A 13,212-nucleotide genomic window follows, 5' to 3' on the forward strand; every position below is an offset into this window, starting at 1 on the left:
TTTCAACTGCCTGAAGCTTTCAATACCCTCATTGTGAAATTTGGAGCAGTTCTGGAGCCGCCCTTTCTCAAAAGTCAAATGTCTTCAGTGAGAACATTTTGTAAACTCTCCAGTTGGTCGTGGAGGCTAAAGCTAGCAGTTAAGAGATCAAGATCATATAGGGCATGTCTTAAAAAAACTTTACTTTTTGTACTTAAACTTAATGATTTTTGAAAAAGTTTGAAATGCTAAAATGTTAGCCTTTAATATGATTGCTATATTTCCTAGCTCCTTTTCCTGTTTAAATAACCATTAGCTACTGAAAGCTCTTGAAAGGAAGCGTGATGATGATTTAGAAGTTCACACGGAAATGTTAGCATAAACTACTATAATGTTTTTGAGATTTGTAAGTTTTAAAATGACAAAATTCTGCTTAGCTTCTAGCTTCTGCAGAGCTAGCTGTTAGCTTCTAGCTTCTGCAGAGCTAGCTGTTAGCTTCTAGCTTCTGCAGAGCTAGCTGTTAGCTTCTAGCTTCTGCAGAGCTAGCTGTTAGCTTCTAGCTTCTGCAGAGCTGGCTGTTAGCTTCTAGCTTCTGCAGAGCTAGCTGTTAGCTTCTAGCTTCTGCAGAGCTAGGCTGTTAGCTTCATTCTCAAAGACAAGCTAACATCGAGCTATTCTCAAGGAAAATGTGAAAAACAGTCACTGGGTGTTTCCAATACTCGGTCCATGAAGAACAAAGTGAGTAGCTGTGACATTGGGAGGTCAAGTCTTCAGATTTAATCCTGCTATTACCCCCCAGTATGTCCTGTCGCCTAGCAACCACAACACCGCTAAACCCAAGCTAGTAAAAATGGAGCTTGAAATCTTGCTATTTCATTACTTATTTGATCCTTTTTAATTCTATAACTTCTTCTACAGAAATAGTTTGAAGAACCTAACAACACAATGTGAAATTAAGCTTTTAATTTTTGCGTTATGTTTTAATATAGTTACATGACAAAGGACGTAGCGACTGAATTCAAAATGTACGTCCTGCGTTGGTAATAAAATGCCGGTTGATGTTTAAAGGTGTCCACATACATCCAACACATGAGACGTGAAAATGCTTACCATCAGTTTTGAATCAGAATAATGTGAGCTCATTTTCTCTCATTAAAAGGCTTTTTTTATTTTAACCCACCAGTCCAGGTGCTCTTAGAAACAACTTTCTGTTTTAAAACATCTGTTTGCAGAGATATCAACATACATACTATGATTCGCGTAGGCAAACTGTCTCCTTGCACTATAATCCTCCACAAATCTCAGAATAAACCAGGAGGATCAAACATTTCCAGCTACGGACTACCAAGGCTTCCAACTTCAGGCAAAACCAATCCGGCTCCGGTGATATACTGATTAAGAAAAGCCCGATAATACGTTCCCACTGTGTAAAATAGTTTGTGCAGCAGAAACACTATAAGTGAAGTTCAGACTCATTAGTAAAATTGAAAAAGCTGTTTAGCTCACATAATTCTCACTGGAGTTACAGATGTTTTATCAGTCACTTTGCTAAAGCCTCCAAAATGCAGCCAGATAGAAAATTTCAAAACAATGAAAACTTATTTAATGCTTCTGAAACCAATCGTCGTGCAGCTTGTAGTTATATAATAGACAAACAACAGGAGAGTATGTTCAGTGTTTGGAGGGAATACTTTAAATTGCTGACAGGATCACATGTCTGGTAAATTTTCCTCAACCAAAACTAAAATAGAAAACAAGAGACAAATGCCACTGTGGTGTTTTTAAAGACAAGAGAGAGGGAAAAACTATTTTTTAAAAATCACCAATGGATTAATTTAGGACTTATGATGGAAAATAAAGGCATATTTAAAACCTTTAAAGGTCTGATTATTAATCATAACTTCTTAAGAGCCTACAGAAACCCCTACTAAAACACACATCTTTATATTAACATAATAACTTTAATCAACGTTACCAGATGAAAAACGAACACTTTGACTTCAAGTCAGTGACAAATATTGCGATAGTTTAATATTTAGTGTACTAAATCTTGCTACATCCCTACTTAACAGAAAATCTTTTTGAAAATCAAGGAAAATAAGATCAAAACTGAACAGCTGAAGATGACAAAAGCTGAAATTCATCACATGCTGAGTCTGGAGAGGCTACTCATTGACTTCCACATCCAATATAGCAGAGCTAATCATTGCAGAAGCTGTGATTTCACTCAGTTATAATGAGTTTACTGTGGTTTTAAAACCATCATCCAAAGCCAAAGCCCACCTGAAAGAGGTGAAGTTCAATGCTTTACCATGACTTGCTAAAAAAGAGCGAAGGCGCTTGCTCAACAGGCTGAGTGGGTGCCACCAACAACAAAACTGTCACAGTGGAGCAACGTGAGACCTTTTAGGTGAATTACTGCGCCCCTTCCAAGCAGCGACACAACTGGTCCGTCAGGTTGGGCCTGAAGCGGCGCTATTCAGGGATCTAGTAACAACTTGTCTCTCTAGATGAACATACACAGATACTGGCACACATAAACAAGCCTGCTCCACAGGATCCAGCCTCTGCTGAGGGGAGGAGACAACCGATGCAGCTCATCGCTCCAATGACGAGACACACAGGCGCTAATGTGTGTATCAGGTGAATGCAACGGCAACCTTTGTGCTGCAACCGTGTTCAGGTTGAAGCCCCACCCCGGCCGCCTCCCACGCACAACGCAACCCAACTCCGCCGCAGGTTTCTCCGTTTCTGCTCCCAGCAGCAGCAGCAGCCTCCAGAGAAAGGCTGTTACAGTCGACTAAAGCTAACAAGATAACAAAAACAATGAATAAAAACGGTAATTAATGGTGAAAAACGGGAACTAACTGGAGCGAGACCATGTGTTAGTAAAACTAACTAAAACACACTGTAATTATAGATATGATATCTTTCGTTTTTGTGTTTATGTGTTTATTTACTGGCCTTTCGAACTGATGAAACAAGCAGTTTACATCAGTTGGTGCTACTTATGCTAGTCTGCAAGATGGCGACAGGAAAAGCTGGGAGAAAACGCCAGCTGATTGTAAAACAATAACTGAAAACATTTTCTGAAAATTGAATCATCTGCTGAGGATTCATTACCTGATCATTACCTTTTAAATGATTTACAAATCTAAATGTTTTAAAAAAAATTAAAAATGGAAGTGGCTAGTCAAAGACAAATTTAAAGAAAGCAGTGTTAGGGCTATTGTAAACAAAAAGTGGGCATGGAGGAGTACATTTCTGCCTAATTACTCACAAATTTACAAGAAAAAACTTGTTTTCTGTCAGAAACTGGATGACTAAAGTTTTCAGTCTGATTCTTTGTTTACAGAGACTTTATTTTATTTTATGTTTCTGTTGTTTTTTTTATTTATTTTCAATATTTAAAAAGTCTTCCAGTTCCAGTGTTAAATGCTCATTAGAATTAAAATCTTACTCATCTTTGAGAAAATGTTCTTGTGTTATTATGCCATTATTAACATCATATTACATGAAAATAGTCACAAAATAACAACGCTTTCGTTCGTCCCAATCAGTTCTGGGACAATTTATCATCCAGCAAAATTTGTTATAATGACAGGCCTCAATGCAATCAGAAACTTTTCTTCATTTTATAGGATTTTTATCTGACAAAGAAAAGTGGAATAAAGTTACAATTAAAACTCAGTATGTTATTGTTTAGCCCTCTTCACTCTAATAACTCAAACTAGAATCAGGTGCAACGAACTGCCTTCAAAAGACACTAAGATTAGAAAATAGAGTCTGTCTGTGATTTAACCTCAGTATTAATCCAGCTGCTGTTTGTCGGAGGTCAGAGAATCAGTCAGCAGCTACATGATGCTGAAACGGTTATGAAACAGCATCATAACTTATTTTTTCTTAATTTTTATGGCTTCTAGAAGGAATAAAGAATGGATTGAATTTAAAAAAAGGGAACAGCTGTGAAAACGATTCACCTTCTGGGAGGTGATTTCATTCATATATCCAGGTGTTAAAAATCTCGACCCGAATCCAAGTCGGAATCTGTGAAATGAAAGTTGATCCACTAATGACTATTTTACAAAAATGAGCAAAACTTCTGTATTTTTATTTGCTGGAACTTTAAAGTGTTGCGGCAAATTTTCCATTAACAAAAAATGTAAATAACTAACACTTGCATTTTTTTCTTTTACTGCACGACTGGCTCACTTTCTGTTGGTCTGTCACCCAGAATCTCAGTGAGATACGTTGAAGTTGTGGAAAAAGTCAAAGTGTTTGGGGCGAAACAGATGAATAATCAAGTTTTTACTCCAAACAAATCTTCAAAAAAACTTAAAGTGCCGAGTCATTCATGGAAAATACCTGATTCATCTCATCTATCCCGTTGGAAAATTCAAACACCAGTTCGCTGGGCTGTACTGCAGTCGTCATGGCAGAGGAGTTCAGAGGGCGGGGACCAGGCTAAAATGTCCCCACTGTGATAATCACTCCTCCTCCTCCTCCTGCTGCTCCTCCTCTTTCTGCTGCTGCTGCTTCACCTCGGTAAATAGCCTCCGTGTCTTCCTGTTTTCTGATGCGGCGCGGCTCGAGCTGAATGTGAGAGAGAGTCGAGGTTTCACTGGAGAGCCTCGTCCCTCTCTGACACAGAGGCCAGACTCCGCTGCGCCTGACGCATCTACACCTGCAGACAAAAAAAAACAAAACACGGGAGGGCAAAGGTCAGCAAACATGGCAGATCAGTCGAGTATCACCAAGAAACAAGAGGCCGGTACAAGCTTAGCATTAAGAAGGCCTCACTGGGGGTCAGGAGGAACAAACTTATCTGGGTTATGTCTATTTTTTTTATCTATGAAACTGCAAAGCCACAGGAAAAAAAATTAAAAATCAAATCACTCTGATTCCTGTTTTCCTGTGTGATAAAATGCTTAAAATATGCAGACAGAGTGAAAGATCTTCACCAAAAAGCATCTGGAGCAAATTATTTCTATAATTTGCAGATAATGTTGCACTAAAACTGTCAAGAAAGACTGCAAATACACTTCAAAAACACAATATCTAAGCAAGTAATTTTGGTTTAGTTTATTGTGCAAATATCTCAGTTCATTTGAAATAAGAACAAACTAACTTTATAGAAAGATGTAGAAGCTAACATGGGAAAATGTCTTAACTTAAATCTACATTTTTCTTTACAACATGTTTGTGACATATTGACACAATATGCATGTGTCAATATGTGTGTCAATATATTGAGCGAGAGAGAGCAAGACTTTCAGCAAGTAACAGGAAGGATGAACAGCTGCTCTGGTTTGAGCTTTAAAGCTCTATTAAATCTCAGAATAAATGTAAAAATCTGCCTGAAAACAACTTTTTTAGTGATGCTATTGCTGCTACCTGTGTTAATTGCTGATATAGGAAGCTACAGCAATCTCAGCGGTGACTTACTATGCTTCTCTGAACAGGTTAGGATGGATTTATGGACTAAAATTACATTTTTGCACAAAACCATTCTTAGATAACGATATTTTAGTCTGGTCAGTTCTGCCTGTTTTGGGATGTTTAGTCACTTTAAGTCCTAATAATTTGCTGCACGATCCCAACTTTCTCTTCCCTCTAATATATTTCAAACTTGAGAGCCTCGATTTAATCACAGTTGGCTTTTATTTGGTGACTGTGTGACCCTGACGGCCAGGCGCTCTGGATCGTAAGGCTCAGGTTCTGATATTCTGGTCACATGACAGAGGCGAGGCGGTCCGGGTTTAAGATCGGTGCCCCTCTGTGCCGACCCTCAGGGGAACGGCTCTGATGTCAGACTGGGAGGGAAACTGGGAGCAGAGCTGCCAAACATCTCCCTCCGGTCAGAGCAGCAACGCCTCCACATATTTTTACTCAAGTAAAAGCAAAAATTCGCCACCAAAGAAACGATTCAGGAGTGAAAACGTATTCGGAAAAAAATCTACTGAGGTACTGAGTAAGTGATCAAAACATCAATTATTTACTATTTAAAAATTTCTTCATCAGATGGACCAAAATGTAAAGACAAGTGGAAATGTTGGTATTTTAATGAAAATAATATAATTTTATATTTTTGTTACAAAATCAGGCAAAAGAAACCAAATCAGTTTCTTTGAATAAAAAACTTTAACACAAACTGCAGGTGTGTCTTTATCTGGTGAATTTCTGATTAAAACATGTTTGTTTTTCATACAGCGGGTAGAAAGTCCAGAAATTTAATCAAGAGAGAGTAGAGATACTACAGCAATAACAAAATTACTCTCAAGTAAAAAACACAGAGTAATAAAAATATTCCTAAAAGTAAATTTTTTCCAGTTACTCAAGTAAATGTAGCTACTTATTATCAACTCTGCTTTTTGTGTTGATTTTTGCAGTATGAGAATAAAACTTTATATTTTGTGTAGATATTACTTATCTCTATCTTATTCTTTTTCTTGCGTTTCTCTTTATTTGAGTTTTTTAAATCTTTTTTAAATTTCGAAGGAAACGGTTCGGTGAAACATCATCATGAAGTGGGGACAGTTGTAGATGATATGAACTTTATCACAATATTTTGTGATACAACAAAAGTGACAGTAGATACTGGATCCAGAAACTGTACTCAAGTAAGAGCAGCGATAAATAATTCATAATAAAATGAAGTAAAAGTAAAACGTACAGTTAGACCTGAAACGACAAGATAAAATTGTACTGGACCGTTTATTGTCCAAGAAATTATTGCGATAAACGATAATATTTTTAAGAAATATACTGATGATAAGTCAAAGACTAGTACCTAAAACAATTTAAAAAATGGAAATAAAAACTACACATAACGGAAATTATAAATAAATAGACAAAATTAGCCTTCAAAAAATATTCGTCATCAGAATAAAAATGATTGCACTTATTTTAATTTCTCATGCATTAAACTTATTGCTTATTGTAACAGGCTTAAGCAGAGCCGGCCCAAGGCATATACGAGTCAAGTGGCTGCTTAGCTCCCCCACACCACTAAGTGTCGCCCAAGAGCACCAACCTAGAATAACCACCATCTTTAACATCATTGAGTAATAAAAACTAAAAGCCATTGTTACACATGACAAAATTAGTTCTATAATTTTTTTTATAGTTGGTAGACAAATAAAAACTCTTCCTGCAGTTGGATACTGTGTATGTTGGAAAATATAAGATATTAAACTTAACTTGTTTACTGTAAATTCAGTGTTTTTTTTTGTTTTTTTTTACTAACATTTTCAAATAGTTAAACTAATATGGCACACTTTGAAAAATCCAAATTGTTATTTTTTGGTTTGCTACACCTGCCAGGTTAAAATCAATAGCAGTGATTAAAGTGGTATCATGTAGGCTAACTACAAATGATGCTAAAGATAGCTGGCGTGCTACATACATGTCAGCAACAAGGGGCCTTAAAGGAAAATATGCCCAGGGCCTCAAAAAGGCCTGGGCCGGCCCTGGGTTTAAGAATTGGTTTTAAAATCCTGCTAAAAGTTTATTCTTTCACTACAAAAGGTTTCTTAAGCAGTTGGTATCCAGCTCTAGCTGTGTGCAACTGTGATGTCCCAGCAACCCGACAGCCACCGCCAGGTTTGGGAGCAGACGACAGCAGGCGTTGGAGAACAACGGCTAAGCAGCCCCCACCCCGCCGTTGCCCTGCAGCCAAAGCGAAGGCGGAGACGTCAGAGAGTCGTGTTTGGTCGCCCCCCGTCCCTCCCAGCCAGTCAGTATCCCTGCTTCTCCCACTGCTGCAGGGTGGAGCTTATTTGCTTTGAAATGCCTGTGTAAAAGTCAACACTGCATACCAAACGCATTATCACAGGAGCACTTTTGATGCAGAAGAAAACACATTTTCTTGTGTGTTTCTAGTTTCACTGAACACTGAGAGCGAGCAGAGATGTGTGGTTACTGTGTGCAGAAAGGAGAACAGAGACATGGAAACTGAATCTGAGGGTTTGTGTTTCACTCTGCCAGGCGGAGCGTGCCCACAGCCGCCAGAGCTGCAGGTTTCTGCAGCTGCACATGTGGAGCTCAGAGTCCCAGACTGCAACACAAGATGAAACACTGCAGCTGTAAATAATGTCTAAAACAAAAGGAAAAACAAAGAAAAAATAAAGTGGGTGGACATGTGTCCGCCTTGCTAAATTAGACACATTTGCACCAGATGCCTTGCATAGCGACACATTAACTCCTTATCAGATGACAAAAACACAGCAGGACTTTTATCAAATCAAGATGTCAGTTTTTTTCTCTCCTTCTCTGATTATCTTCATGCATCTACAGCTGAATTTATCAGAGGGGGCTTCATTGATCTGCACGGCCCAGTTGGCAGAGAGCGGACACAAGAGAGGCGGCCATTCGCCAACCTGCACATCATCCCCGAGCGCATGACAGCAGCTGCCTTGTCCCGGCACAGGGGTCGGGTTGTAACCGGACCGGCTACGTCACGAGGAGGAGCGGAGCGGCGGAACAGAGCAGGGAGGGATCCTACAGAGATGTTAGTCAATGCATAATAGTCCGCAGAGCAAATAGACTGGCTCTGGGTGGGGCCCTGTTTTGACAGACTTGAGTATTTTAGTGTGGTTAACAAGGAGGGGTGTCGCGGTGGAGCCTGCAGAGTCCTGTGACGAAACACAACCAGACAAAAGCCTGTGTATATTTTCTTCTCCTAATTTATCTGCTTAGCTTGAGCTCAGCTTTGGTTCGAGAAACAGAAATAAATGAGATGTTGCTTCTTTTTGTGCTAATGAAGAAGCGTGAGCTGTGATGCTCCCTGTGAAGTCGGTGATTGTTTTGCCAAAAGCAGCTGCAGCCTGCAGCTGTGGGACTGAAACAAAACAGCTTCATTCTGAGCTTTAAAAAATGCAAATCTGAGCTGCTGGTGACTTGAAAAAAAGTGATTCTTCAAAACTTTATCCAAAAAAATGTAAATAATTTTCAGGCTGTTGTTGGCCAACACAGATATTCGGTTTTCTGGACCTCAATGTTGAGCCAAAGCCATTTTTTCTCTCTTAGCATCAAACAGAAACAAAAAAAATTACTGCAAGTTCCTAAATAGCAGAGATGTCTATATCTGTATTGGTTCTGATATACTGATCAGGTATTGGTGACAGTGTGTCTGATCTATTCAGTCTAATTCTACGCTTTGTGCTCTGAGCAACGTCATGTTTTATTATTTATTTTACGTTATATTTAAAATTTCTAATTGAACTTTCTGAGCCATTTGTTGTTTATTTTTATTTGCTTATTTCACATTGGCTGAAATATTCCTAAATGTCCTGACTGAACAAATTAAAATAGTTTTTACATATTTGACCAAACATGAAGCTAGTGGCGTATTTAGATGTGCTGTACTAGTGCAGAGTCGGCAAATAATTCAGTATAATTGTGTTTAAAGAAAAAGAAACATTTTAAGTTAGTTCAGAAATGTTTTTCTGTATCGGATCGGTATCGCCCGATGGTAAACATCCGATATCGGTATCGGAAGTGAAAACAGTAAAAGTTTGGAAGCCTTCAGTTCAAATTGAAAGGCACACGGGATTATCGCTAATCTTTATCTGTTTCTGAGTGAACTCAGAAAAGTTGGTTTGTACATTTAGGAGCCAAAAGAGACGAACGTCTGAGCCTTAACAGAAAATAAAACTGAGTTTTCAGTATTTGAGCAAATCACAGCCCTGGGAAAAAGGAAAAGAGGTGACTCACTGACATTTTTCCTGATAAATGAGATTGCTATTAAACAAAAATTATAATAATAATAATAATAATACAATTAAAAAATATATGATTTTGTCTGACTTACAAACCAAACTAACAGTTTTGATTATATTAATGGCTAAAAAGGTCAACAATAGTGTGAAACTGGTTCATCTTGGCAACAATAATCAGCATCATGGTTTTAAAAGGTTACACTACAGTAATGTAGCACTGCCCCTCCTCCACCTGTTGCTGTGTGCTGCAGGTATCCATAGCAACACACAAATCTAACAACTTTTACTGAGGATAACTCAGTATTTCTGGAGGTTTGGTACCTCAACATCCTGCTGAAATCTGCAAATACTTGAGATCACCTATAAAAATACAGAAAACTGTCTATTTTAATAGTTAAAACATCAAATAAACCGTAATATGAATTAATCAGCCATCTTATCACTACCATAAAAGCAAATATCCAGTCTACTTTCATGTAGACAACACTGAAAATCCTTGAAGCCAATTAGTTTACCAGACTATGGTTCTGAAACTTGAGTCCGTTTGGCACCAGAACCTGCACTACCCTGCAGTTCACACCTTCCTCAACACGGCTTTAACTTTAACTTCATCTAGAGTGGAGCAACAAATCAGAAACATAATCTAGGCCACAACTACATTCACTGAATGTTTGCTCTATATTATATCTAACGTTACCTAACAAAACAAAGTAACCGTAAATAGAGGCCATAAATAACAGTTTTAACTGTAATAATTAAAATGTTAGATTATTGTGAATTACTGTCTGTTTTTTTGGTCATTTTTAAGCAAATACCTTGAAATCATAGTATTACACACCGAGAATTTCACACAGCAATATTCTTAATATAAATGGTTGAAAACTTTTCCACAAGATGTAGCAGCTTGTTTTAAAGCAATAATTTCTTAATGTTAATTTTAAAAACTGATTCACTGGCAGATTATTTTACTTATAACACTGACAAAATATCTTGTTATAAGTGAAATAATCTGCCAGTGGAATTTTTACCTTTATTCCAGAATTATTTACTTAAATGAGCTCTTACATCTTGCAGAAAAAGGTTTTTAATTTGTTGTTTTTGCAGTTTATGATAGGCACATATCTTAAATTCGCTGTTTTAATACAGTATATTCACATAATGTTAATATTTTAGCAGCTTATATGTTATTTTCCCACAGTTTTCTGTCCATCTGGTGCCGTCCAGCATTTGTCCAGCCATCCTGGGTGAAGCAGACTGAGGAAGAGGAGGAAGCCAACGCTGAGCTGCTTCACCGCTGCAACATGGTGACTGCCAATCGCAATAACAGCCAATTAGACGAAGAATTCGTGAACAAATGGTGAATTCCCAAAAGGCCCAACTTCCCCGCTTTGGTCTCCTCAGCTGAGCTCATTGTTGACCATGAAAGGAGGTAATTTAAGCCAATTGAATGTCTGTGTAATGACTCACCCTGCATGTGAGGAGAGCAAACACTGAGAGATGCAATAAAAAAGGGACCAGTCAATGTTTATTTGTAAGCCATCCTCAGTTCAGGTTACAAAAGAATAAATAAATACAGTTTGCTCAGGTGGAGTATTGATGTCAGCTTCAATATTCAGAAACATACGGAAAACTGAAAAACAGCTGAAACGCTGAGTTTCTTTACATCTAGATTAAAAACTCACCAGTTTAGAGTTGAATCACAATAAATGAAACATTTGTCAACGTATGTTATGTGTTTCAAAAGTAACATTTATTACTGGTTTTTCAACTGGTGACTGGATGATGCTTTTATGACTTTTATTTTTGTCTGCCTTGTTGCTGAAATGTAAAAATAAATTTGATTGATTGATTGATTGATTGATTAGTATTAAACTGATTCTGTACACAGGTACACTGCAAAAACACCAAATCTTACCAAGTATTTTAGGTCTAGTTTCTATCGCAAATATCTGAGTACATTTGAAATAAGATCAAACGTGTAGATTAACTCACTGTTTTAAGTCAAAATTTCCTTAATATTATTAATGAAAGAGTTCTAGTTCCACTGGTGCTGTTGCCCAGCAACGCTATCCTAGCCCAGCCCGTCGCCTAGCAACCCAGTTCCAGTTCAACTGCCAGATTATTCACTCAAAACAAGGGGGAAAAATATCTTGTTATAGGTGACATAGTCAACCAATGGAACCAGTACTTTTTCATCAATATTAAGTAATTATTGAGGTAAAACAAATTCCTATATCTTGCTGAAAAGTTACTTGTAAGTTAATACACTTGAAATAAGACAAAGCTAAGATATTTGCACTAGAAACTAGACCAAAATACTTGGTAAGATCTGGCGTTTTAGAAATTAAACATTGCTGGGGCGTGCTGTGGTGGCGTAGCGGTTAGCACGACCCACATTTGGAGGCCTTAAGTCCTCGACGCGGCTGTCGCGGGTTCGATTCCTGGACCCGCCGACATTTGCCGCATGTCTTGCCCCCTTTCCTGTCAGCCTACTGTCAATTAAGGGACACTAGAGCCCACAAAAAGATCCCTGGAGGGTAAAAAAAAAAAAGAAATTATACATTGCTGTAGTATATAAAAAAAAGGAGATTTTGAAGAATTGAATTTGAGTACTTTTATTGTAAAAATTAAATAAGAATAATAATTTCATTGATTCAGCTTTCAATAATTAATATTAAGAATACGCTGGTGTGAGATTGTAAGGTTTCACAATATTTGCTCAAAAATTATGTCTTGAAATGTTCAATGTTATTTTACACTAGAAATTACCAGGTAAGACTTTGTGTTTTTGCAGTGTAGACATAAAATGGAAGCTTTTATCTGTTTTATCTGAGCTATATTTAGCACAGAAGAGCTGTAAAAACGCTTAGCGAGCGATGCGTCCACAGGCCTGACCTCACTGTGTTTGTCAGCATGCTGTTGTTGCAGGATCCTCTGGGTTCCTGCAAAGGAAATGACTCAGTGACACGAGTCTTGAGCTCATTCCTGGAGCCCTGCGATAGCCTACATGCGTATCAGGGGATCCTGATCCTCATTTCTGGACAGAAGTTTCCTTTTGTTTTGAAAAAGTAAATAAACTTGCCCATAAACATGTTACAATAGAGCTTTCTGTGCCAAGAAAGAAAAAAAGTCACCCAAACACCAGGATTTTGGAAAAACATTACTCAAAAAAGAAGAAAAAACATTTTAACAGCTAGATTTTTGCTTTACATTTTGCGCCAGAACTATATAAACATAGTAAATGCCAGTTAAAAAAAGACGTATGTGGTTTCCCTGGTGGCTGCAGCTCCGTCAACAGCTCACAAAAACTGTTTGGTACGCAGTATTTTTTTTGTATGTTCTACATTTTTCTTCCCACTTGGTATTGCACAGTGCGTTATGTCTCAGCACGTTTAAACTCAAAGTCTTTCAGCTGAATAAGAGGAATGCTTTTGCTGCAACCATGAGTGCAGCAATTCAAATTTCAGAACTGAGAAGAGACAGAGATACTAGCTTACAGCTAGCATTAGAAACT

At 37.8% G+C, this 13,212-nt stretch overlaps 1 protein-coding gene across 5 annotated transcripts in view; it reads right to left on the reverse strand.

Moving 5' to 3' along the window:
• elf1 (E74-like ETS transcription factor 1) overlaps positions 1-13,212 on the reverse strand; it is a 59,116-nt gene that overhangs the window by 11,789 nt on the left and 34,115 nt on the right. For all 5 annotated transcript variants that reach the window (XM_044126578.1, XM_044126577.1, XM_044126576.1 and 2 more), the window contains one exon: positions 4,345-4,663. In XM_044126578.1, coding sequence (XP_043982513.1) covers positions 4,345-4,413 — 69 coding nt within the window. In that variant the 5' untranslated portion in view covers positions 4,414-4,663. The remainder of the gene's footprint in view (positions 1-4,344; positions 4,664-13,212) is intronic.

Source organism: Gambusia affinis, linkage group LG09, assembly GCF_019740435.1.
Source record: "Gambusia affinis linkage group LG09, SWU_Gaff_1.0, whole genome shotgun sequence".
NCBI lineage: Eukaryota > Metazoa > Chordata > Actinopteri > Cyprinodontiformes > Poeciliidae > Gambusia > Gambusia affinis.